We start from the raw sequence: 26164 nt of genomic DNA, 5'->3' as shown, positions 1-26164 counted from the left end.
TCGAGCTGCTCTCTCCCGCTCTCTAGCAGCTTGCTCACAATCATCCCGCTACTCTTGGAGCTGAATCATGCATTGAAAAAGGCTCTTTGATTGCTATTGCTGCATCTGCATCATGGCAACTATGGCAAAAACTGTCAGATTGCTGCCCTAGGAATGGCCCTGGAAGTGGATGGATTGAATGGCCAAGGGGGCTTCCTTTTATGGATCCGCTTGCGCCCTAAAACTCACCAACTAGGGGCTGGAATGAACTGACCAGACCCCTAGCATGTTTGACTGCTATCATCAGCCGAATGGCTGTGAAGGCCACATGGCAGGCCACCATGTGGCACCTGTGTTGGAAAATAGAGGATAGAATCACTCACACCTCACTTCCTATCTAGCTCATACAACACTCAGAAAAAACTGAAAGAGAGAGAGGACAGAACTCATATATATTCCTCCGCAATCGTGGGCAAACAAAAGCTCAAGGATGAGCGTGTACAAACAGCCCAAGATGCTGTCGATGATGCTGAGCCTATTCCTCTCCCTGTGCGCTTGCCTATGTGCAAGGCAGTCTATGCAGGTGATGAGGAATGAGGAGGGAATGAGGGCTTTTTATAGGAGGGGCTAGGCCCCCTCAATCTGGCCGACCAGGGAGTTAGCTCCCTGCTGAATGCACCAACCTGCCAACCCTTTCCCAATCCCAAGAAAGTAGTGAAGTATGCCTAAGTCAGTCATCTCGAACTACTCCATAAGAAGTCTCTTGACCTGAGCAATCTTCTTCGTATGATCCCCAGTAATAATGATGAGGTCATCCACATATAGAGTCAATACCATCCACAAATCCCCCTCTGTGTCGAGATAGAGATTTGCCTCTGATGGACTCCGTTGAAGCCCAATCTTCTGAAAGAAAACATCTATTCGTTGGTACCAAGCTCTGGGGGCCTGTTTCAGCCCGTATAAGGCCTTCTTCAGTTTGCAAACTTTTTGATGAGGATCCTGGAATCTGAAATCCTAGTGTCTGTGCCACATCATATGCCTCCTCCTCCAGGTTACCATTCAAAAATGCAGACTTGACGTCCATCTGAAAAATAGGCCAACTGTCATGAGCAGCCAAGGCAATGACTGTTCGAATAGCCGCCATCCTAGCTGTGGGGGCAAAGGTCTCATCGAAGTCAAGTCCTTCTAACTGTGCATAGCCTTTCACCACCAATCTTGCTTTGTACTTTTCCAAGCTCCCATTGGACTTGAACTTAAGCTTGTACACCCATTTAGTCCTAATGACCTTCCGCCTGGTTGGTTTGGGCACTAAATCCCAAGTGTCATTTTTCAAAATGGCATCCATCTCTGCCTTCATGGCTTCCTGCCATTTTAGTATATCCTTCGCTTCCTAGAAGGAACGGGGCTCCGCAAGTTGAGCTACCAAAGCCAAGTTTACGAAGGGAGTCTTCATGTCTCTTTGAGACCGCCGCGCTTCAGAACTGCTCTCGGGAATGTCCGTGACCCATGAGTCTGCTAACATCTTCAAATACCATTGAGGTAGCTTCTTCTCAGATGGAGGTGCTTTGGATTGAGTTAGACTTGGGAGTTGGCTCTGGAATGGCATGCTCCTCCTCCTCCTCGTCGGGGTCTTCAGTCGGCTCCACCTCGCGGATGGTGACTTTGGGTGGGGGTAACGCTAGAAGTTCTGGAACCTCTTCGGTAGGTTGTGGCTCAGTCTCTTCAGGGTCTTGAGCATCATGGTTGGGTGGCGAGTTCCCTGCATAGGACTTTGATGTTGTAGACCTGGGTTTTGATAGGGTTAGATCATGCGTGGTTGTGTCATTTGGTATCAGAGCTGCCCTATCGTGGATGATCTTAATTGCGGTTGAAGGGATGCAAGGTAAGTACGAGTGGTGAATTCCAGGTATGGAGACACTCTATCATGAATGCAAGTATCCCAGCTATGCTGCTAGCGCTTCCATGGGTTGGTACGCGTGTGGTTGTGAATTGCCTTCAAGCTATGATGTGTTGTCTTTCTGGATTGGTGCACCCTGATATATGGGAGTTCAATGTGGGTATGATAGATTGCGCTGTGGAGAATTGGATTGTGGGCTCGGTCCGTTGCTTGTCTTAGGACCAAGATATGAGGATTGAGATGAGGGAGTAATGTTTTCCGCTTTGGCTGTATGAAATCTAGAGCAATCGTTTGAGGATGTCACTAAGTTTGGGGGAAGCCAGGAGAGGGAGAAGAGATCGCACATGAGAAAGAGAAAAGCTAGAGAAGCGATCGCGCGTGAGAAAGAGTGGCCTGTTTTGGGCCAGATGTGATTTCGGGCTGAGCAGCCTGTTGGCGTGGTCAGTAGTGGGCGACAAGTTTGTTTGTTTTTCGGGTTTATTTTGGGTGTGTGGCTGGAACAGCAAGATTGTTTTTTTTTGCTATATTGGTGGCTGAATTAAAACAACACGAGCAGCAGGAGCTTATCTGAAAATTTTCAAACAAAAGGAAGCTTTTTTGTGTGCTTTTCGAGACTCAGCCGAGTTTAAAGTGAGCGCCCAATTCCAGCCTGCTTCGCCCAACTTTGACTGTTTTCCCTGTGCTTATATAACATCTCAGCGTGCTCTCCTTCTGCAATGTATTGCTCCAGCCTGTGCGTACTCCCCTCTGGTGGAATCCCCTTTTCCTTGCTCCCCATTTTCCAACCATCTCCTCGTGATCCGGACGAGCTGCTGCTCCTCCCGCTCTAGCTTCCCTCTCCCTTCAGCCCCTTCCCCTCAGCCCTCCCCTCGCTCTGTCAGCCCCCCCGCTGCAGCCCCTCCTTCTCTCAGCCCTCCCCTCAGCCCCTTCTCCACCTCCCCCTTCCTCCCTTCCCCACCTCCCCCTACCGGCCTCTCCCTCCCCGCCTCCCCCTTCCCCGCCTCTCCCTCGCCGCCTCCCCCTCTCCCTCCTCGCCTCCTCTACCCGCCTTCATCCCTCCCCCCACCCCGCCTCACCCTTCCCTGCCTCTCCCTCCCCGCCTCTCCCCTCCCCACCTCCCGTCTCCCTCTTCTCACCTCCTCTCCCCCTACCCCCCTACCTCTCTCCTCTCCGCCTCCTCCCTCCCCGCCTCCTCTCCCCTTTCACGTCCCTCCTCTCTGTCTCCTCCTCCCGGCTGCCTTCTCCTCCCCGGCAGCCCCTCAGCCACCTTCTCCCTCCCTCCTCTCCTTCTCCTCCTCCTGGCTGCCTCCTCCTTCCCGGCAGCCCTCCCTCTCATCCTCCTTCCTTCCCGAGCAGCTTAGTGCGGAAGGATCTTTTTCAAGTGTTCGAGTCAGCCTTACCCACCTCGATTGACGATGGCTCTGCCTTAAACCAATCTCCGTCCACTCCCATCGGCTGCGAAAATGGGAGTTTTTTCAAAAGATGAGTTGCAGCAGCTTAAAAAAGACGCAGAGCAAGAGAGATTGACCTCACTCTTTGCTCGCATCCATGGATCCCACCCTTCTAGATTACAGGCCAAGGACTGCTCTCCGCTCTATCTGGAGACCTCTCAGGGCACCTCATAGATGTTCGTCTGCTTGGGTGAGGATTCTTCTGGGTTGTTTTTGACTCCTCAGAGGTAGCAAGTACAGTGCTTCAGGCTAGCCCGTTAGCACCGAGCTCCAGGAGGATTTTTTTGACCCCTTTCTCCTTGGGGTTTGATCCTATCAAGGAGGATAGCCGGACGACGTCATCTTCATCAGATTTCTTGGCCTTCCTCAGATGTACCATCGACCTTTGCATTCCATTGGAGCTGCCTTTGAGATCCCTTCTCTCCCTGGGATGCCTTCCTCAACAGTAGAGGCAGTCAGGTCGGATGGTGTACCACGTGTTAGGGTCATTGTCTCTGACCCTAACATCTCGGATGACCACATTATGCTTTAACGTCCATATGGCTCCTTCTTCAGACAAAGAGTCGAGATTGCAGGGAGACAGGATCAATGTAGGATTTGCAGGACCCTTGGGCACTTTGCCAGAGATTGCCTAAGGAAAGAAAGAAGAAAAGACCTTAAAGATCCACAGGTGCGCCTCATAGCTCCACACGACCTGGACCTTCCTCACGACCAGCTCCTACCTCTTCACGTGCTGATAGAACTTCGACTTCATAGCCGGATTGTCAGCCTCTCGTCCCAGTACTTCTTCAGCGCAGCTAGGACCATCTGTCTCTTGTTCTGGTACTTCTTCAGCGCGGACAGGACAGTCAGCACGTCTTGTTTCTATCGTCTCCCATTGGTTGTTTGTCAGAGTTGGGGAGCCAGTTCCACCTCAGGCTACCACTGATGGCGCCGCGGACCCATCGCTTCAGGCAGGAGACATTCCTATCCTGGTTCCTTGTGCAGATGAGACTACTCCTGCCCCTTCAGGTGTTCATGTGCAGGAGCGCTCACCTAGAAAGATCCTTACGGAAGAGATCCGTGCCTTACTTAAGAGCAACACCAAAGCTGTGGCCAAGTCATGCAGCATGTTGCCGAGGTCTTGCAGCACCCCCCTCCTTCTTTTGCACTTATGTCTACACCTAATAGAGGTAAGGGGATTATTGGTTCCACTCCTCCTTCCGCCGCAGGGCTCCTTTGCACTCCTGCGCCAAAGGTACTTCGCAGGAATTCATTTTCAGCTTTGGCAGACTTGGCTGAGTTTGAGGCAGAGGAGGAGATTATACCATCTACACTCGAGGAGCACATCTTTCAAACATTCGTGGACAAAGTTTCCCCCTCAGCAGGTGTTGGTGTGCTATCCCTAGTTGACTTCCCTCCTCTTGATAGGAGAAACTTTTCGCAAGAAAAGGCTTTCTCCGCTACCAGGTCAGGTAGGATCTTCCATCCGGCCTCCTTCTCTCATAGATGAGGATTGCCAGTTGGAACGTTCAGGGCCTCGGGGGTGTACCTCACCACCACCGCAGGTAGCTGATTTGTAACCAACTTCATCTAGGTGTTACTGGGGGTCCCATGGACATTTTGATGATTCAGGAACACAAATTGGATGCCAAGGATTGTTCCAAGTCGGGTAAGCTTCTCTCAGGCCATACTTTTTGGTTGCCCGCCTTGGGCACCAGGGGAGGTACTTGCATCTCTGTTTCTTCTTCTATACTCCCCTTGGTAATTGTACACAGGATCATAGTCTGTTCTAGAGCTCAGTGGATTATACTTTTGATTGGTGGACATAAGGTTGGTCTTTTAAACCTTTATGCACCCAATTCTAGAGGGGATCGTGTCCTTTGGAAGGAACTGCTCTCTTGGTCACATATTGCAAAGACTTGGTGTAAATAAGTAGTAATGGATTTGCAACAAGATACACCAGGTGTCTTGTACCTTAAATTGACTCACCTTCTTCCTCTAGCCCCAAAGGGAGATCCACAAGATCCAACAGGATTAAGAGCTAGTGTATGGTGCTCTGGCCAGTCCACCATGGGCACCAAAACACCAAAAGAACTCGAATTAGGATGAGGGGATGTGTCCACATCATGGGCATCTTAAGCCCATGGCTTCGTTGCCTGCCTAGCAACTCTGCAACCCACGGCCATCCAATAACAACAACAGGGCTTTAGTAGAATTGTTGTGCAATCAGCAGAGCAGCAGCACAATAGTCAATACAACAGCAGTAAAGGTAGGTGGAGATCACCTGCAAATAGGTGCAGTCAAGAGCAAAGACGCAGGAGCTTACAACAATAGCCACATCATCCCTAATAGATCGGCATCCTAAAGCATGGGTATCCAATAGTAGGTCGATCAATCCATGACACTTAGTTGTCACAAACTCAGCCAATTTATTACAATCCATGTCGAGTTGACATTAGCCCTCTCTGCCTATAAAGTATTAGATTATAGTAGTGTGGTGAACACACTCGATAATTTTCTCCTCCATTTAGGAGGTTTTTTTCGCTAGGGTAAGCATTAGGATTAGTCTCTAATGTAGAGGATATAATCCTGCTTTTGGTATAAATCTAGCCTAGGGTGCTAACTCCCTTTAGTAAGAATAACTATAAAATTTTTTAGTATGAGATGAATTCAACAATATGCCATGAGTAAACGTTAGTCAAATTAGCATGATTTTTTTCTACATTGAAAGAGCTTTAAATATGTCTTTACATCTTAAAATTTGGGTAACACATGAAAAACTTAGATGATTTTTAGAGGAGTTGGGTTTTTATATTTTAGTATATTTTTTGTTTAACCCCCCTCATCCAAAAGAGCCTCTCCCCTTCGGTCTTACATGTTATGAAAATAATGTACAAACCTTAAAATCTTTCATATTTTTTGAACTATAAACCTTATGCTTTGTGGTAGGGAGGACTGGAGATTGTCATATTTTTCCCTTACATATTTTGTGGAAAATTCATGCATAGTATATATGGGCCTTGTCACCCCATATCCTAGATTTTGGATGAGGGTAGTAATAGAAATCCATGCATATTATATATGGGCCTTGTCCCCCCATATCCTTGATTTTGAACGAGGGTAGTAACATAATACATATTGAGTTGGCACCCCAAGAAATCTAGATGGGAGGAGTTGGAGTAAGGGTGCGGGTGGCTTTTGATTGTTGATGCAACCATTCATTGGCTTAGGATATAATACATAGGGGATGAAGAGCCGTCGCTACCAACCGGTGCATTGTCGCTCTGTTCTCGTCGTTGCCACCTCAACTAGAATACATAGGCGAGAATTGCTGCCACCTCAACCGTGTGCACCTCATTCAGCTCGCCACTGTCAAGCCCTGCATCGTCGCCAAAATCGTCGCCGCTTCCACTGTGAGCAGTCACTCAGTTTGTCGCTTAGACAGCTATTTTCGCTCCACTCATTGTTCAAGCCTCAGTTCAACATTCAACCACTTTAAACGAAGTCGTTTGTCCTTGCATGTTGCCATTGTAGTCGCATGCAATCTCAGATCTGAGTGCTACATCAGTAAGTGCAAGAAGGTATGTTTCATACAGGTCTAGTCCAAAAGGCCGTACAGCCACCGCTGTCCATAGAGTTGTTGTAAGGATCTTCCTCCATGTGAAATCTTCCATACGACTACTGTTTGCAGCTGTACACTCCAAACCATAGCCCATTTGAAGTAGTGGTATGCTCTTGCCTCCTTGGCACTTCAACTTTTTAAAACTTTTACACATTCCAGTTAGATCTGCAGATTTAGTCACAAGAAACTTGTTTCATCGTTTTGGCACGTTTCGTTTTGTTTCATTTCGTCTCTTTCGTTTCGAATTGCACGGGAGATCTAGAGACCGTGTATTAGGCCAAGAATAAGGCAACATTCACTTTTCTCAATGAGTTTAAGATATACCTTTGTAATACTAGAATAAGTCCAATCATACAAATTTAGATTTTTTGTTGTTGTAAAGACAAAAAAATCTACATAGAAAATAAAAGAGAAAATAAAAGAGAAGAAAAAAGAGGTAAACAAAACAAAAGGAAGACATACTTGGCAGGCAAAGCAACACTTATGTCATCATCAGTGCCCAAGCATAAGCAGCTATACTGGGTTTTTAAAGGCTCGCGGAGTCTCTTGGGCAAACCCGGTGCTTACTAAAATACATCAAATAAACAAAAGAGAAAGAAAACAAGAAATAAAGAAGAAAGAAAGAAGTTGACTAAGCAAAAATAAACAAGCAAGTCAAGAAACATAATCTTTAAAAAAACAAGTTTAAGAATTTGAAGTTGCATGAAGGTCAGCATGGATGATCATTTTATAGAGATCCCATATCTTTGAGAGCAGCGCCTAGATATTGATGAAACCATTCCTCAAAAGGAATTCATTTCTAGGGCGTTGTTGTCATTGCTAGATTCCTACTTGAATTTTCACACTTCTCCTACTTTGTCTTTAAGGGCTAATGTACAACCCTTACAGTTTGAGGAGTGAGCGAGCTTGTTGTTGTCGTGTAGGATGAACAAACAAAGATAAATAAATGTGCAGCACTAATCAAGCATTTGCTACTCGTGACAAGGACAAGGGTATAAATACAGGTGCTCTCAATCAAAGATTGATACAAGACAACAGTCAAATTGTCTCACCAGTAATCAAATGGTTAGTCTCATAGTTGTCCATGAATCAAAATAAGACTTATGCTTCAATAAACATCCTCATTTTTTATATCTATTCTCAAACACATGTAAGTCAATAGTCACCAAGGTAAAAGCTGAGTTATAGTATTTGAATATGTTAGTATTCCTGCATACTATAAATTTAAACCAAATCGTTCATCCTAGTGAGTTAAGATTACTAATTTATCTTAACCGGCTGAGAAGAATGGGCCCGAGTAGGAACGAGCGGGATCAAGATTTGCTCTAGCTTCTAATCAAAACTAGAGGCAGTAAGGTTTGCTCTAGCTTCTAATCAAAACTAGAACAGTAGAGGCAGTAAGGCCAAATCAATTGTTAGTCAAGTCTTCACTCCTAGGGAAGCTCTACTTTGAAAGATATGCGGAAAGACTGATGTATTCATGCTTATGTCTAGGCTCAATCAATTTAGGAGATATTTTTATGTTATGTACGAGTGCTGCAAAGATGTAGAGCACAAGGAAGGTCGATGGGTTTAGACTCAAGCCGTTAGGGAGGAATTATCCAAAGCTCTTGCATCAGAGTTTTGGTCAGTTTCCCATCATTTAGGTTATCAAGAACGTGTCCATCAAGACATGGCTCAAGCCATAGATGACACCAGCTTTAACAGCAATACTAAAGGTGGAGCAGCCTGAGATTGGGGACGAAGTCTAGGATTTTGTGTCTGTGTGTGTGTACACACACACACACACACACTCTCTCTCTCTCTCTCTCTCTCTCTCTCTCTCTCTCTTTCTGTTATAAAAGGCAGTATGTCATTAAGAGAAAATGTATGGGCATTCCTCTCTGGATATTTATCATTTTTTCCGATCCTCCCTGCATTAGTCCTTTCAAGATGCGCTTGCCCAAGGAGATCTTCCTCCGGCCCAGTTCAAAGTTTTCTTTCATTTTTTTTGTGAAGCTGCACTTCAGAGCTGCTGCTCCTCCCCGACCCTTGCTGCCCCCTCTCCCTCAGCCCCTCCCTCCCTCCCCCTCCCCCTCCCCCTCCCTCAGCCCCTCCCTCCCTCCCCCTCCCTCGCCCCCTCCCCTCTCAGCCCGCCCCCTCCCCTCTCAGCCTGCCCCCCTTCCCCGCCCTCTCAGCCCGCTCCCCCTCCTCTCCCCTGCTCCCTACCCCCCACCTCAGCCCTCTCCTCTCCCCCGCTCCCTACCCTGCCTCAGCCCTCTCCTCTACCCCCCTCTCTTCTCCCCCGCTCCCTACCCCCCGCCTCAGCCCTCTCCTCTCCCCCGCTCCCTACCCCCTGCCTCAGTCCTCTCCCCTACCCCCCTCTCCTGTCCCCCGCTCCCTACCCCCCGTCTCAGCCCTCTCCTCTACCCCCCTCCTCTACCCCTTCTTCCCGCTCCCTATCCCTCCTCCCTCCCCCTCTTCTCCTCCTCCTCCTCCTCCTTTCTCCTCATCCTCCCCTTCCTCCCTTTCCTCCTCAGCCCCTCCTCCTCCTCCTCCTTAGCTCACCTTCCTCCTCCTCCTCTCCTGGGCAGCTTAGTGCGGAAGGAACCTTGTTCGTGTTCAAGTCGGCCTCACCCACCTCAATTGGTGATGGCTCTGTTTTCTCAAAAGATGAGTTGCAGAAGCTCAAAAAAGATACTGAGCAGGAGAGCTCCACATCGCTCTTTGCTCGCATCCATGGGTCCCACCCTTCCAGGTTAGAGGCCAGGGACTAGATGCTCGCCACTCTACTTGGAGACCTCGCAGGGCACCTTACAGATGTTCGTCTACTTAGGCAAGGTTTCTTCCAGATTGTTTTCGACTCCTCAGAGGTAGCTCGTACAGTGCTACAAGCTAGCCCGTTAGCACTGAGCTCCAAGAGGATTTTTTTCTTTGAGGTTTGATCGTATTGAGGAAGATAGCCGGACAACACCACTTTTCATCGGATTTCCAAGCCTTCCTTAGGTGTACCATCGATTGCTACATTCCATTGGAGCCGCCTTTGGAGTGGTTACTGAGATCCCCCCTCTCCTTGAGATGCCTACTTCAGCAGTAAAGGCAGTCAGGTTTGATGGGGTACCCCGTGTTAGGGTCATTGTTTTTGACCCTAACATCTCGGATGACCACATTATGCTTTAGCGTCCAGATGGCTCCTCCTTCAGACTGAGAGTCGAGATTGCAGGGAGATAGGATCAGTGTAGGATTTGCAGGACCCTTGAGCACTTTGCCAGAGATTGCCCAAGGGAAAAGAAAAGATCAAAAAGATTTGCGGGTGCGCCTCATAGCTTTATCCGACCTGGACCTTCGTCACGATCAGTTCCTACCACCTCACGCGCTGCTAGACCTTCGACTTCACAGCCAAGACCTTCAGCCTCTCGTTTTGGTACTTCTACAGCGCATACAGGACAGTCAACACGTCTTGCTCCGGTCATCGCCCGTTGGGTGCCTATCAAAGTTGGTGAGCCAGTACCTCAGGCTACCACTGACGGGACCGCAGACACGTCTCTTTAGGCAGGAGACATCCTTGTCCTGGTTCCATATGCAGATGAGGCTGCTCCTAACCCTGCTCAGATGCAGGAGCGCTCATCTAGGAAGAACCTTCCTACAGAGGCCCGTGCTTTACTTGAGGGTAGTGACAGAGTTGTGGCTGAGATCAGGCAGATGTTGTCTGCCTACACCTCACAGAGGCAGAGGGGTTATTTTTTCCACTCCTTCCACAGGGCTCCTTCGCACTCCAACGCCAGAGGTACTTCACAGGAATTCATTTATAGTTCTGGAGGAGCAGTTTGTACCCTCCACGCTTGGGGACAATATCTTCCAGGACAGAGTTTCTCCCTCAGCAGGAAGGTGTGTGCTTTCCCCAGTTGACTTCCCTCCTCTTGATAAGAGGATTTTTTCGCAGGAGAGGGCTTTCTCTGCTACCAGGTCAGGTATGATCTTCCATCCGGCCTCCTCCTCTTGTAGATGAGGATTGCCAGTTGGAATGTCAGGTCTTGGGGGGTGTACCTCACCGCTGCCGCAGGCAGCTGATTTGTAACCAACTTCATCTAGGTGTTACTGGGAGTCCATGGACATTCTGAAGATTCAGGAACACAAATTGGATGCTAGGGATTGTTCCAAGTCGGGTAAGCTTCTTTTAGGCCACACTTTTTAGTCACCCGCCTTGGGCACTAGGGGAGATACTTGCATTTCTGTTTCTTCTTCTATACTCCCCTTGGTGATTGGCCACGGAATCATACTCCCTTCCAGAGTTCAGTGGATTATACTTTTGATTGGTGGGCATAAGGTTGGTCTCTCAAACCTTTATGCACCCAATTCTAGAGGTGACCGTGCTCTTTTTTGAAAGGAACTGCTTTCTTGGTCACATATTGCAGATGCTTGGATTATAGGGGGAGATTTCAACATGGTTGAAATGCACTCAGACAAAAGGGTTGGTAGGAAAGGTGGCCTTTACTCCCTAGAGAGAGAAATGGGATGCCTTCCTTTTTCAGTACAATGGTAGGGATGCTTGGCATGATGATGCTTTTCACACTCAGCAACATTCTCTCCTGTTTTCTTGGTCGAACAAGAGATTGAAGATGCCTATACATGCACAGATTGATAGATTTTATGTGGGTGATTGGGCTCTTGACAGAGGTGGTACTGTTTACATTGCAGCTGGGGTGTCCACTTTGGATCATTTTCTAGTGGTTTTGATGGTCTCAAATCCCCATGTGAGGCACCGCTCTGCCAGTATCAAGATTCTAGATTCTTTCTATGCAGAGGAGGGCCTTACAGAGACAGTGTTGAGGACTTGGGTATCTCATTTGCAGAATGGACAGCTTTCTCCTTCAGATTTAGCCGTAGCCCTCTCTGATATCAGTCACTTTTATCTTTCAGCGGCTCGTATCAGAAGGGGTGAGATCCTCAGGCGTGAAATAGGTATCCGCCAGCAATTGGCTGCCCTCCAAAGGGAGGAGCAGAAGAGGCCTACAGATGCTTGGATTCAAGAGCGCCTTGTTGTAGCAAGGGCTCAACAGCAGTCACTTTTAGATCAGAGAGCAAAGTATGCCTTTCATGCTAGAGAGTCATTTTGGACACAGAAGGGAGATAGGGTCAACAAGCAGTTCTTCTCTACTCTTAGCCCCAGACATAGTAGGGAGAGCATCTCACAACTTGTTGACTCAGGCGGAGTTCTTCAGACACATCCAGAGGCCGTCTTGCAGGTTGCCACCGATTTCTATGCCTCCCTTCTTACAATAGATCCAGACACTTAGGCCACAGATGATGCTAGAGTGGTTATTTGGCAACACTTACCTGGATTGGTAATAGGGGATATGACTGTTTCACTTGATACACCCTTCACCAATGTAGAGTTCAGGACTGCTCTCTCTGCCCTTCACAAGGACAAGTGTCCTGGTTCAAATGGACTTATCCCCTTATTTTTTATTACTTTTTGGGATCAGATTGGGGATCAGATTACCTCAGCCCTGCAGGGTGTATGGGACTCGAGTGAGATGCTAGACTCACTTCAGAGGGCCTCATTCATTTCATTCCGAAAGGGGGTTGCAGGAATTAAGTGTCTCAGTGGAGACCGATTACCTTGGTGGGTACCTTGTACAAAATCCTAGCTAAAGCTATCAGCCTTCGTCTACAACCCTTTCTACCACATCTTATCCATGATACGCAAACGGGCTTTATGCATGGCAGGAGCATCTTTGATAACATCTTCTCATTTTGGGAGGCTTCGGAGTGGGCCATGCATAATGGCCACAGGCTAGCCATTCTCCTTTTGGATTTTGAGAAAGCTTATGACAGGGTAGACTGGGGCTTTCTGGAGGGCACACTTACTTGCTTTGGCTTCTCAGATGCATGGATCAGAAGGATGTTAGCCCTCTACAAATCAGCCCACATCCAGGTTCTTATTGGTGGAGTCAAAGGAGACAGGTTTGAGATTACCAGATCAGTCCGTCAGTTGCCCCCTAGCCCTCTTTTTATTCCTTTTTGTGGCTAAGGCTATGAGCTATTACATTAGAGCTCAAGCTAGAATCGTAGGGCTCAAGCTTTCTCTGAGGCAGGAGGATGAGCTCTTAGATAGTGAGTTGGCAGATGACATGGTTGTTTTTTTGGAAGCCACTCCACAGACACTGAATTCATTCAAGGTAGAATTGGATTTGTTTTGCATTGCGGTAGGTGCACACATTAATTGGAACAAATCCAATGGCTTTTGGATTAGTGATGAGGACACTCCAGTGACATAGGGTTCACTTGGATTCAGAGGGGAGTCCCCGTCAGATATCTGGGATGCCAGGTTGGGTTGGGCATCTCTCCGGCACAGCAATTTGCTCCCGTGTTGGAGAGTATCAGGAGGAAACTCATCTTTTGGAGTTCAGCCAAACTTGACCTTGCATCCAGAGTTGTGGTTGTGAACCAAGTATTGTTGGCCACTGCTTGGTTTGTTTGCTCATGTTGGTGCAGATCTAGAGATTGTATCGCTCAGCTCATGAGACCTATCATGAACTTCCTATGGAGCGGTTTAGATGGCACCTCAGATGTTGTATCTAGGGTGGCTTGGGAGACCCTCATTCTCCCCACAGGAGAAGGGGGTCTCAATATTATTGACCCAAGTTTGTAGAGTATGGCCTTGCTCTGCAAGTTTGTAGTACGTGGATTGATGCCTGGACAGGAGCCCTGGAAGGATTTTTTCTCACGCAGCATTCAATCTTGCACCCCTTCTCATGGGGGAGATTGGTTGGACAGTAGCAGATGGATCTTTACTTCAGCCCATCTTAAATCCCCACCTTCCCCTCTCATGGCTGCTATTCTGAAAGCTTGGGGCTGCTTCAGAAACACACTTCGCAGAGTTCCACCCACTTCTCGTGAAGAGATTCAAAGGCAGCCAGTCAGGCCTCATGGGAACTGCCAGCCCTGCAAGCCATACGTCACCCTTGGCTCCCCATACTGCCTAGTGAACGCTTGCACTAGTAGATCCATGCTCTGCTCCTCCCTGGCTGGGTGGGTGTGTGCAACTATGGCCCTGGCCCTCCCTATACAGCCTCAGGGAAGAGTGTCCACCAAGCAAAACCAAGAAAAGCGCACACACACCAAGAAAAGCGGAAAGCAAGAAAGCAAAAAACAATGCTGTTGACCCTTGTTTTCACGGATAGCGCTCTAGCCTGTATCTTCCTGCTTGTCCCTAGCGCCACATGACATACTTCCCTTCCTCAAAGAGCTCGCTCCTGAGCTCATAACAACTCAGGAGAAGTCGTCAAGTTGCTAGAACGATTCACTATTGGTCGAAACCAATAGATTCAAAGACATCCTACCAAGAAATCAAGCTGCTCAGAAACATCCAATAAGCAGTACATCCTGGTCAAAAAGCAACATCCCTGTCAAATGAACCGACTGACAGCTCTACTTTGACAATGCTACCAGTAGGCACATGCTAGAAGTACCCAAGGTAAGCAACAACTATCAAAGTTCGGCCAAAAATATCTATTATTTGACTTGCTTCCTTAAATCTTGATGGCCTTTACACTAGGAAAGACAGACTCGGAAAAACCCAGAATCTACTTCCAAAACTCGGAAGTGAAATCCAATCTACACTTCGAATACCGGAAGTGAAATCAAATCTTACTTCCCAAACATTGAAAGTCAAAATCTCTGCTTTTCCAGCTCCAAAAGCGTAGTCGAGGGTCCTAACTGAAAGCAAATCTTATCGGACAAGCTTTGATTATCAAAAAGGCATATTTCAGCAGACATTTTTATGATTTAAGCTAGCATCTCATAATTGTCTGTGTAAGGAACCTATCTTCCAAAAAAGGGAAAGATAGTCATGTGTTCGTAGGCGCAAAGTCCTGAATTAAATCTGGATACTCTGGCATAACTCTGTAGATGAGATGGATTATGGTGTCCCATACCACGATAATACACCACCCACTCATGAGTCCTTGAATACTTAGAGCACTAATCCCATGCAAGCTCTGGACAAACTTGAATCTGATCTTGATTATTAGTCTCTGCACTGAATCATTGCCTTTATGCTCCTCCCTACGAAGTGAAGCTTTAGCCTGATCCCCAATTATTGGTCCTGATCCTTGGATTGAGCAGCCCTTATTGAATTTTCAATTTCATCCCCAGGGTCTGAATCATTTAGTACCGCCTTCTAGACTGGTTTGGAGACTTCCTTGTAGGCATTTCAGAAGCAGAGAATCCTCTGATCTGATCAAGAATTCAATTTTATATCCAATCCTAATACGTATACATTATTCAATTGATCATAATGAGAGAAAAAGTAGAATAACCCCACAATTGCTGTAATTCAGCTGGGATTCAGAGAAAATAGCATATGGTGCCTGGCTGGAAGCCTTGAGATCAGGCCAAACCAGCTTGGCAAAGATATTTGGTATAGCTGTGGTAGATGAGATTGCGATTCAGATTACTCCGTCAAAATAAAATTTGGAGCATTACTCCATTAGATTGCAGCAATTTCAAAATACTGCCTGCATCAGCTTCCAGGGCCGCCTTACAGCACAAACCAGATCCAATTGCCAAAATACTGGGTGCTGTCCTTGTAGATGGGATTGCAATTCAATTGATTCAATCAGATTGAGATTTGGAGCATTGCTCTAGGAAATCGCAACAGATCAAGGGTTCTAAGTTCTATCTGCACCAGCTATCATCACCCAAATGCAGATCTAAAGCAGGAATTTCACAACAATATCATAGGGCTTTGATATAGGATACTGAGGCGACCAAAATGATGTAAAAATTTTAAATTCTAACAGCTTTGGATTTTCAAACCCCTAGCAGGCTGCAACGTGGCAGACATAAATTAAAACATCTTCCCACAACAAAAATTGGTATTGAGGTGTGCGGCGTGCCATAGGATCAGATACACTTGCTCCAAATTTCAGGTGAAAAGGAGAAAATATTCCCACGATTTCCCACGATTTATTGCTTTGATGGCAATGCAACAGGACTGGCCCTGTTTCAGGTTATTTGTATCTAGTTTGACCTACAACTGAACCAAGCCTTGACCATTCCTAACTAGTAAACAGGAAATGGAACTGAATTGGAGAAATGTGCATCTAGTAGTGAAAGCTAGGCTACGAAAGCATTGCAATGTAACAGAAGTAAACAGTACCTTCATTAGTTGGAAAGGAAAGGAGATCAGGGGCTGGACCTGACTGTAGGGCTTGTGATGGACTGCACAAGGACGGGAAGAGCATTTCTCCTTCTTAGAGTTCAGGTTGAGCAAGTACTCAACTGTGAGAGTCACATTCATAAGGGATGAATGATCAATGGTATGTATAAATGTAGTACAGCAGCCTATTTATAGTTCTAGGACTGGCTGCGATTTACAAGATTGCTTATTGGATAGATCCCAAACTGCCACATGGCAACAACCTAGCATCAACTAAGGTAAATAGGGAGATAGGGGAGGATGGTGACATTTTAAGGCACCCGCCTCTTTGCTAGCCCCTTTACCCTATTTACTCTCCCTTACCTACTAAAAAGACTACTAACTTGCTAACTAGATATCCTTCTAACTAGCCCCTTTGTTACAGATTGAAACCTCTTGGTGCTTTTTAAAGGGGAAGGAGAATGATTGCATAGCTTAACATTGTGAGAAAAGATGAACATGCGATTACGGGCCAAGACCGGGCCCCGCCCCTTATCAAAGCTCTTATTACAATCAGATACAAGATCAAGGTGTTGAAGTAAATCTTATCAACTAGTTCCACACATGAGATCAAACTGGGGGCTCTATTACGCTCTAGCCGAGGTAGCATGACCTCGGAAGAATCAGTCGACATTTTTCTTAAAGGATCTATCTTTGTAATATATGTGTTTGCGCTTCATGTAAATGATCGAGAGGGATTTAATGTCAAGGTCCTAGGTGAGGGCTGATAGCACCGGACTAGGTAGATCCAAGGCCAAGGGCCTAGTGCAATGATTGTGCCTAGGGGCAAAGAAATTAATGCATCCCAAGAGAGGGGTGAAATATGTCATTAGAGGAAGGCCCTATATGGATGACATGTGGCATCTAGATCTATCTAGGGAATTGGGGCTTGCTGAGGCTAGTGAGAGAAGAGAAGGTAATGATTCACGTATGATTTGGATAGAGGAGATCTCTGTCTGCTTGCTGAGCCTTAGCAAGATATGGCTGGGAGGTGATTTATGGTGCTACTCCCGTGATCAAAGTAGAGAGCTAGTAGAGAAACCGTTTGACAATTGGTATCAGAGCCTGTGGAGAGATCAAGGGATACGTGACGAGGAAAGGTCGTGTTCATGGGCTTGGTGGCTAGTCATCCAACGATGACCTACGCAAGCTAGATAGGGGATAAGAAGACCTTCACGTGAACGATAAAGAGCTGGATCGTCGAACGATCTGAGCGCCAATCGACGAACTGACCGGGTGATGCTGCGACGTGACGAACGGAGGCTTCTGAATTGTGGCTTGAGCCTGGGGGTCCCGTAAGTTAGTGGCGGACAGCGGGTTTGGAACCTGGGTGGAACGGCTGGTAATCGGCGACGCCCACGAACTAGGAAATGAAGGACTGGTGGCGCTCCCGCAGCGACAACAAAATCAGAGAGAAATGTGACGTGCATGGAGCGGAACACGTAGGCGTTTAAGCTGGAGCACAGGTGGACAAGGATCGACGTGGGCGTGAGAGGCAGGTGCATTTTTTGTTACGGTCACGGGATCTGGCCCTCTCTTTCGTTGACGTCAGGAGTCCATGAGTAGGGAAACCAGGTGGCCCGAATAGCCCGACAGACCGAGAGCAGAGGGCCTAACATTGGTTAGTTCATGAAGGCGCCTGATCAACGTAGAACGCTAGTCGAACGACAAAAGCTTGTACCTCAGCTGTGATTCCAGACTGGTCGCAAAAGAGCGAGGAATTGTTGGCCGGAATTGCATGGAACAAAAAGGGAGCGTGGCTGTTCGTTAACGTCCAGGGAGCTCTCTTCGAACTCCAATACTTTCGTTTTGTTTTTTTTTCTCTTCGATTAGTCGGGCGATGCTTTGCTTTCATAGACGGATCTTGAGGGTAATCAGCCTGCATGAGGCTTTAATGTTGTAGCAGGGACAGATTATGCCTGTGCATATGCCTGTGTGCTTCAGTCGGAGTCAGATTGCAGGAATTTCCCTAGTATAGGGAAAAGCGCCATCTGTGATATATGCCTGTATTAAATGCTTGATCAGGGTGAATGTGGGATTGCAGGAATTCCCTAGTATAGGGAATTGTGTCAGACTGTTAGTACACTGAATTGGATCAGCTTGTAAATACAGTTTGCAAGTGGTGTTAAAAAAAAAAAAAAAACACCCCACAAAACAAAAGACCCATTTGATAGAATGGAAGCAGAGGAAGGAGCTTCTAGGAGGGACCCTGGTGAATCAGGGGTCCGGCCGACCCAACAGGGATCGCGCCCAGTAGCTCGTACTTTAGTTAGCAGGATTGCATTGCTAGAGGATGCCTTGCAACAGTTGTTAGCGCAGCAATTACAGGCCAATGCAGGGCAGTCCGAACTTAGGAGAGCGATACAGAGTATGTCTGCCAGACCTTCTCGAGAAGAGAGGGGAAAGGCTCCAATGGAACTGGAGTCTAGTGTCCATACGGTCGAGCCTAGGAAGGCTAAAGTGCCAAATATGGCCAATTATAGACCGGAAAAGTATTCTGGTCGGATGAACGACCATAGCTCCGATGTCATTGAGACCTGGTTACACAAATGGGACGAGGCGTTCGCCATTTGTGAAATCAAAAATGACATCAAGAAGATCCGCGAGGCCACCCACATGTTTATTGAAGCAGCGGATCGGTGGTGGATTAAACAACAAAAAGATGGTATAGCATCCACTACCTGGGAGGGGTTTAAAAGAGAGTTCAGGAAACACTTCTTACCTCCTGACGAAGCATCCCGAGCTTGGGATCAATAAAGGAACCTTCGTCAGAGAAATTTATCAGTTGCAGAATATACTGATAAGTTTCGAGAGAGTGTAATGAAGGTTGACGAACCCCTGCCTCAATCAATCCAAGTGAAAGATTTTATATTTGGATTGAATGATCGAATAAAAATGGAAGTTCGGGCTAAGTACGCGAACACGTTAGATGATGCAATAGCTATAGCCCTGAACTACGAGGATGCCAAGGGCAGCAAGCCAAGTGGGTTTGCACAGGTCGAAGAAATCTGGGTTTAAGAAGAAGTGGGCTAGTAGAGGGAGTGGTTCGCAGCCGAGTGGTCAAACCAAGCAGGCGAGACCGGCTGAAACTCCTAAACCAAGTACCACCATTGGAGTGAAGAGGAAAGTAACCCCAATGGCAGCCCGGGCTTGGTCTAAGTCTCCCTTGAACCCAGAACAAAGGGAAAAAGCGAGGAGAGAAGGCTTATGCTTTGGCTGCCTTCAACCTCACCAGTGGAAGGATTGTCCACGTAACAAAGATCGTCGGATGGTTGAGATGGTGATCTCAGAGTGCGACGTGGAGATGCAGGGAAGTCCCAGAGCGGAAGAGATGTAGATTCAGCTAGCGGGATCTTCTCAGAGGTTAGTACCTTGTTTGTTATGTGTGTCTGTTGCTAAGTTAGTGACGAGTGCACCTGATAACATCCTATCTAAGCCCGCAGCAACGGGGTATACAGCCTTTAATGATACGGAGTTAATTAAAATGAAAGGGCAAGTGGCCAATCATGATGTCATTGTGTTGTTTGACTCGGCGTCAACTCACAATGTGATTAACTCCAAGCTCGTGAAGAGGCTGAAATTAAAGACAAGTCCATCTGACTATGCGTATACAGTCAGGATGGCAGATGGAAGTTCAACTGAAGTATGGGACCAAAGGGTTACCCAGTTGGAACTTCGGATTCATGACTATGCTGAGAAGCTTGATTTTGAAATGACCAAGCTTGCTCATGCAGATATAGCCCTGGGTATGGCGTGGCATTCTAAGAAGAATCCAGCCATTAATTGGAAAAAGCACGTATATCAATTCAAGATGAATGATGTGCTTTATGTCTTGCGAGGTGAGAAAGATATACCTCAGGGACCGTTGGTTTCCGTGATGGAAATCAGAAAAGCTCAAGTAGAGTTTTTATTCCTTTGCACAGCATCGGTAGAGCCGGTTGATGATTCTTCGGCTAGCACTGATGTTACGCAAAGTGGTGAGATGGCCAGGCTGGCTAATCTTATAACAGAGGAGTTCTCTGAATGCTTTAGGGATGAACTACCTTATGGGTTACCTCCAGAGCGGAAAGTTCAACATAAGATTGAACTGATCCCGGGGGCAGAACCTGTAAATAGACCTCCCTATAGAATGAGTTTTACTGAAGAGGCGGAGGTGCGTAGACAACTGGAAGAATACCTCAAGTTGGGACAGATTCAACCAAGTTTCTCACCTTTTGCTTCGCCAGTGATATTAAAGAAGAAAAAGGATGATACGTTTCGCCTCTGTATAGACTATAGAGCATTGAATAATATCACTGTTAAGCACAGGTATCCGATGGCTCGGATTGATGATTTGCTAGATGCATTACATGGAGCCGTGATTTTCAGTAAGATTGATCTTAAATGTGGCTACCATCAAATCCGGATTAGAGCCGAGGATGTGCATAAAACCGCTTTCAGAAGCAGGTTTGGTCATTCTGAGTTTTTGATAATGCCCTTCGGACTTACCAATGCTCCAGCGACCTTCGTCATGCTTATGAACGATTTACTACGTCCGTATATCGGAAAGTTCGTAGTACATTTTATTGACGATATCCTGATATTCAGTAAAAGTATTACTGAACATCGTGAACACTTAAGAGTAGTGTTCAGTACTTTGAGGAAAGCCAGTCTTTATGTAAATAAAAAGAGAACTATACTGTGTATGGTTAGGCTTGAATATTTAGGATTCATAATTACTCCACAGGGGATAGAAATGGATCCGAAGAAAGTGGCTGCGATACTAACTTGGCCAATCCCTCAGAGTTTGACCGCGTTGCGATCATTCTTGGGATTTGTCCAGTCTTATAGAAGGCATATCAAAGGATATTCTGGAATAGTATCGCCATTGACTAATCTGACCTCAGATAAAGTACCTTTTATTTGGGGACAGAATCAACAAGAAAGTTTTAACACCATAAAACAAGCTGTGGTCTCAGGACCGGTGTTAAAAATAGTTGATCCCCAGAAACCGTTGTTCCTAGAAATCGATGCAAGTGGCATTGCGGTAGGAGCAATCCTCCTTTAAGAGGGAAGGCCAGTAGCCTTTGAAAGCAAGAAGCTTTCTCCCTCTCAAAGGAATTGGCCAACTCATGAATTGGAGTTGTATGCTGTTATCCATGCTTTGAAAACATGGAGGCATTATTTGTATGGTTCAGAGTTTTATGTGGATGTGGATCATGATACTCTGAAACATTTTTGTAAACAGCCTGACTTGAGGGGCCGCCAAGCTAGGTGGGCAGAGCTCATGCAGGAGTTTAATCTAACGATTCGGTACCGAAGAGGAAAAGACAATAAGGTTGCTGATGCGTTGTCTCGCATTATGCACACAACCTGAGTTTCACGGTATTAGAGAGTGCTCTAATGACCGAGATAAGAGAAACTCAAAAAGTGGACGAGTTTGTCCAGAGCTTGTGGCCTAAGGCTCATGTGTTAAAACCCAGGGAAAGTGAAAAGGATGACCTGGCATCTAGGAAAGGCCAAACTTATGCAAGATATACCATAAGGGATGGTATGCTAGTTAGAAATGGCAAGGTTGTAGTACCTGGTCAGAATGATCTCAGGCAGAGAGTCATTCGACAGTGCCATGATAGCCCGTGTGCGGGACATCCAGGAGTCGAGAAGGCATATGATCTCGTGAAACGAGATTTCTTTTGGCCAAAGATGAAAAAGCATATTCATGAATATGTGACACGGTGTTTCTCGTGTCAGGTAAGCAAGGCCGAGCGGGTGAAGCCACCCGGACTTTTACAACCCTTAGAAATACCACTAAGTAAGTGGGAGAGTATTTCCATGGACTTTATAGTAGGGCTGCCTACGACGCAAGGAGGTTATGATTCTATCCTTGTGGTGGTTGATCGTCTAACCAAGATGGCTCACTTCATTCCGACTAGAGAGTCTGTTAGTACCCCGCAAGTGGCGGGTTTGTTTATCAAACATATATTTCGTCTGCATGGATTGCCTAGATCCATAGTGTCAGACCGAGATGTCAGATTTACCGGTCATTTTTGGACAGCGGTATTTGAGACACTAAGGACTGAGTTGGGAATGAGTAGTGGGGATCATCTTGAGACGGATGGTCAGACGGAGAGAGTCAACCAAACTTTAGAGGATATGCTGAGAGCATATGTGTCATTGAGGCAACATACGTGGGACAAGTGGTTGCCATTGTTGGAGTTTGCCTACAATGATAGAAAACATTCCTCTACAGGGTTCAGTCCGTTTGAACTAAACTATGGTTATAGACCAGCAAATCCAACTATAGTTAGAATACCTCAGAAAGTGCCTAGTGCCGCGAACTTTGTAGTTCAGATGCGGGAGATGCTAGCACTTGCGAGAGCTAATATCCGCCAGGCTATGGATAGAGCCAAGGTGTATGCGGATGAAAACCGGTCTATAAGGGTATTTAAGGAAGGAGAAAAAGTTTTTATCAGAGTTCCTTCGCACTCGAAGTCGTTGACTTCAGGAGAGTGTGCTAAGTTATCACCTCGATACTGTGGGCCATGGTTAATTCTGAAGAAAATAGGCAGTGTAGCCTATAAATTAGAATTGCCACAGGGGTGTAAGGTGCACCCGGTTTTTCATGTTTCGCGTTTAAAGAAGTTTTTACATACAGGTGACTCACTAATCGAAGGTGTGGTTTTGTTTCAGGAGATAGAGGATATTGCAAGGCGCAAACCAACAAGAATCCTGGACCGAGGAACAATGCAAATACGAAATCGGAAGATACCCATGGTGTTGGTTGCATGGCATGGTCAGCCTCTATCCGAAGCTACCTGGGAATCCGTATATTAGTTGCGAAGAGTGTTCCCAGATTTTATCATCGAGGACGCTGATGTCTGAAGAGGGAAGGATTGTTACGCTCTAGCCGAGGTAGCATGACCTCGGAAGAATCAGTCGACATTTCCCTTAAAGGATCTATCTTTGTAATATATGTGTTTGCGCTTCATGTAAATGATCGAGAGGGATTTAATGTCAAGGTCCTAGGTGAGGGCTGATAGCACCGGACTAGGTAGATCTAAGGCCAAGGGCCTAGTGCAATGATTGTGCCTAGGGGCAAAGAAATTAATGCATCCCAAGAGAGGGGTGAAATATGGCATTAGGAAGGCCCTATATGGATGACATGTGGCATCTAGATCTATCTAGGGAATTGGGGCTTGCTGAGGCTAGTGAGAGAAGAGAAGGTAATGATTCACGTATGATTTGGATAGAGGAGATCTCTGTCTGCTTGTTGAGCCTTAGCAAGATATGGCTGGGAGGTGATTTATGGTGCTACTCCCGTGATCAAAGTAGAGAGCTAGAAGAGAAACTGTTTGACAGGCTCAGATAGCATAAAAAATGTGAAAGACTTGAAAATTAAGCTTAAGACTGAGCGGTAAGTCTATATACATAAACAGTGTCTCAAAAGATAGCTAGCTAGGGTGCTCAAGGCTCCAAGGTCACTCCAATTATGAGGGAGATGCCTGCACGATTACCATTTCTTCCACATGCCATCAACACTGAGCCAATGCTTGGCAAAAAGGGATCCTGATTAGCGTAACGGTGTGCTTCTAGTTCCCTAATGCAAACTTCAAAAGATATACAGAAAACAATGTAAATCTGCTATAGATTTGCCTCGAAAATTGGGTGGGAGGGAGTAGCAAAGAGGGAGCAGAATTGCATGGAGAGAAGTGCTGCTGTAGGACTGTGTGGAGGAGGATGTAGGAGGAGCTGTTTCAGTAGGAGGGCTGCTACAAGACGGGGTACTGCTGCAAGAGAAGCTGCTGCAGAAACAGAGGCTGCTGCAGGAGGATGCCACTGTGGAAGAGGCTGCTGCAGGAGGCTGTTGCTGCTGCTGCTGCTATGGAGGAGCTGCTGCAGGAGGAGGAGAGTTTGCACAATGAGGAAGGGGGTGGGGCTTGTTTTATAGATGCAGGAGGAGGGGCTGCTTCAAGCGTGGGAATTTGGGCCCAAATTTGGCATGGATTGGCATAAAAAGTCTCAAGATAGAATGTAGCCCACCTTGCCATTTAGAAAGTGGTTGTGGCTTCCCTTGAATTTTGGTGGGCTCTGGAGGGACTGGAAAGTTCCCAAATAGCATGTAAGTATTCTACCCATTTGGAAAGAAGTGGTGGCTATATGCCACATGTTCTATGCCATCTTATAGGCTGCCATGTGTCCAATGCCACTTGTCATTGCTGCCACACCAGCATACCACATGTCAATACCACCGTTTTATACCCTCCAAGATTTAGTGTACACCGTGCTACACTTAAGGTCAACCACTCACAAAAGAACTTTAGGACTTAATGTCTAGAATACTTCTCAAGTGGAATGGAGATAGATCCCAACAAAGTGTCAGCCATACAACATGCCAAACCACCCAAAAACATAAAGCAACTTCAGAGATTTATAGGCCAGATTAAATGGCACTGCACATTTCTCAGATACCTTGCTGATATATGCTATCCAATCACAAAACTCACAAGGGAAACTGAGCCATACATCTGGGGTGATCCACAACAATATGCTCTTAATATCCTGAAGAAGATATTGATGATAGCACCTGTACTACAGCCCCTGACTGGACTCTTCCATTTGAGGTTTTTGTTGATGCTTCTGATGTAGCAGTAGGTGTAGTGCTTATGCAGCAAAAAACACGTAAGTTGTTCAGACAAGTTTACTATGCCAGTAGAATCTTAACAAAGCATGAAAAGAACTATGCAGTCATAGAGAGGGAAGTAAAAATATCCATAAATATATGTTGAATAATAGTCTGTGTTCATCATGCTACATTTAAGATGAACCTCTCAGAAAATAAGCTTAGGAAGTGGTTGTGCAGGAGAAGGGAGATTGGGTAGTCATTATTGAAGATTGTGTCTCAAACTGCCTCTTGGTGCTTTAGAATGTGTAGCTTGTTATACTGCTCAAGTGGAGTTAGGAAATAAATCCATAAGTTTATGTTGAATGATATAGTTTTATAATCAGCTTCCCTGCAGTCACGTTTCTTATTCTGTAATTCGTTGATCGAGTGTATGGTCTTTTTGTTTTAATTACATGAAAGCTGGTAACATTATAGGTCACAGATGCCAGCAAAATGGCAAATGCGAATTTGAGACTTCTGTCCAGTGTATTGATAACTGACCCGCCACATGCAATAGTTTCTGGTCATTCCTGTCTTTGGGGCACACAATTTACATCTCCAGATCCAGAAATGCAGCATCAAGATAATGATGCATCTCTACAGCTCTGGTATGTAGGCATAATGAGAAGTTCCATGCTCAGATTCAAATGCAATGATTACAAAGCCATGCTAGATTGTTTTTGAGATTTATTTTGACTAACTGGACAGGGTCAACTCTTCTGACCAAAGCAATCATAACTCTATGCCAAAGAGATTGTTCATACATCAAGACCTTAACCAGAAGCCGCAGTGGATGGAGTAATCGTAGAATAACAGAGAAATTAAATTGCATAGTTTTGGCCAAACACTTTTCTAACAGTTATGCGATATAATTCATGTTGAGTTGTTGATAAGGCAATTACTTCCTTGTAACAGCCTACTCAAAAAGTGTCTACCTTTTCATCATATCTCTGATGGATTTAACATAAACACGTTCTATTATATTATTTTTCATTTCCTAAGCAGTTGAAGATAAATTTAGATGCACATGAACTAGGATTTGCGTACCGTATTGTGAATTATGATGTTTAGTCATTCTTTGGTGCTAGAACAGGTAAAACCCTTAGACTCTTATTTCATTGTTGTCTTTAGAAAGCCTCCTGATAAGTAGTCGAACATTGTTTAGAAACTTGCTCTGCTGCAAGCAAAACAGGATGTAATCCATAAGAGGATGAAGGTCTGAACAGAGTGAGCATCGTGTCAGAGACCACACAATTTAAATACAGCAAGTGGACGTTGATACTGAGCAAGTGAACTGTGTTATTCATTACCCATCAAAGCTTCTGCAGGTGGTAAGAATGAAGGTGAACGGCAACAGTACGAATGGCATTCACTCAGAAGTGTAGACCTCTCACGCTTTTAGCACGGT

At 46.0% G+C, this 26164-nt stretch overlaps 1 protein-coding gene across 3 annotated transcripts in view; it reads left to right on the top strand.

The window, feature by feature from the left end:
- LOC147895728 (MADS-box protein AGL71-like) overlaps positions 1-25755 on the top strand; it is an 88503-nt gene extending 62748 nt beyond the window's left edge. For all 3 annotated transcript variants that reach the window (XM_087383008.1, XM_087383009.1, XM_087383007.1), the window contains 2 exons: positions 25192-25364; positions 25465-25755. In XM_087383008.1, the coding sequence (XP_087239134.1) occupies positions 25192-25364; positions 25465-25558 (267 nt within the window). In that variant the 3' untranslated portion in view covers positions 25559-25755. The remainder of the gene's footprint in view (positions 1-25191; positions 25365-25464) is intronic.
- The last annotated feature ends 409 nt before the right edge of the window (positions 25756-26164 follow it).

Source organism: Dipteris shenzhenensis, chromosome 12 (assembly GCF_047967505.1).
Source record: "Dipteris shenzhenensis isolate YYH24624 ecotype China chromosome 12, Dip_SZ_1.0, whole genome shotgun sequence".
Taxonomy (NCBI): Eukaryota; Viridiplantae; Streptophyta; class Polypodiopsida; order Gleicheniales; family Dipteridaceae; genus Dipteris; species Dipteris shenzhenensis.
The sequence above is the reverse complement of the archived record's forward strand: the minus strand, read 5'-3'. Positions and strand labels throughout refer to the sequence as shown.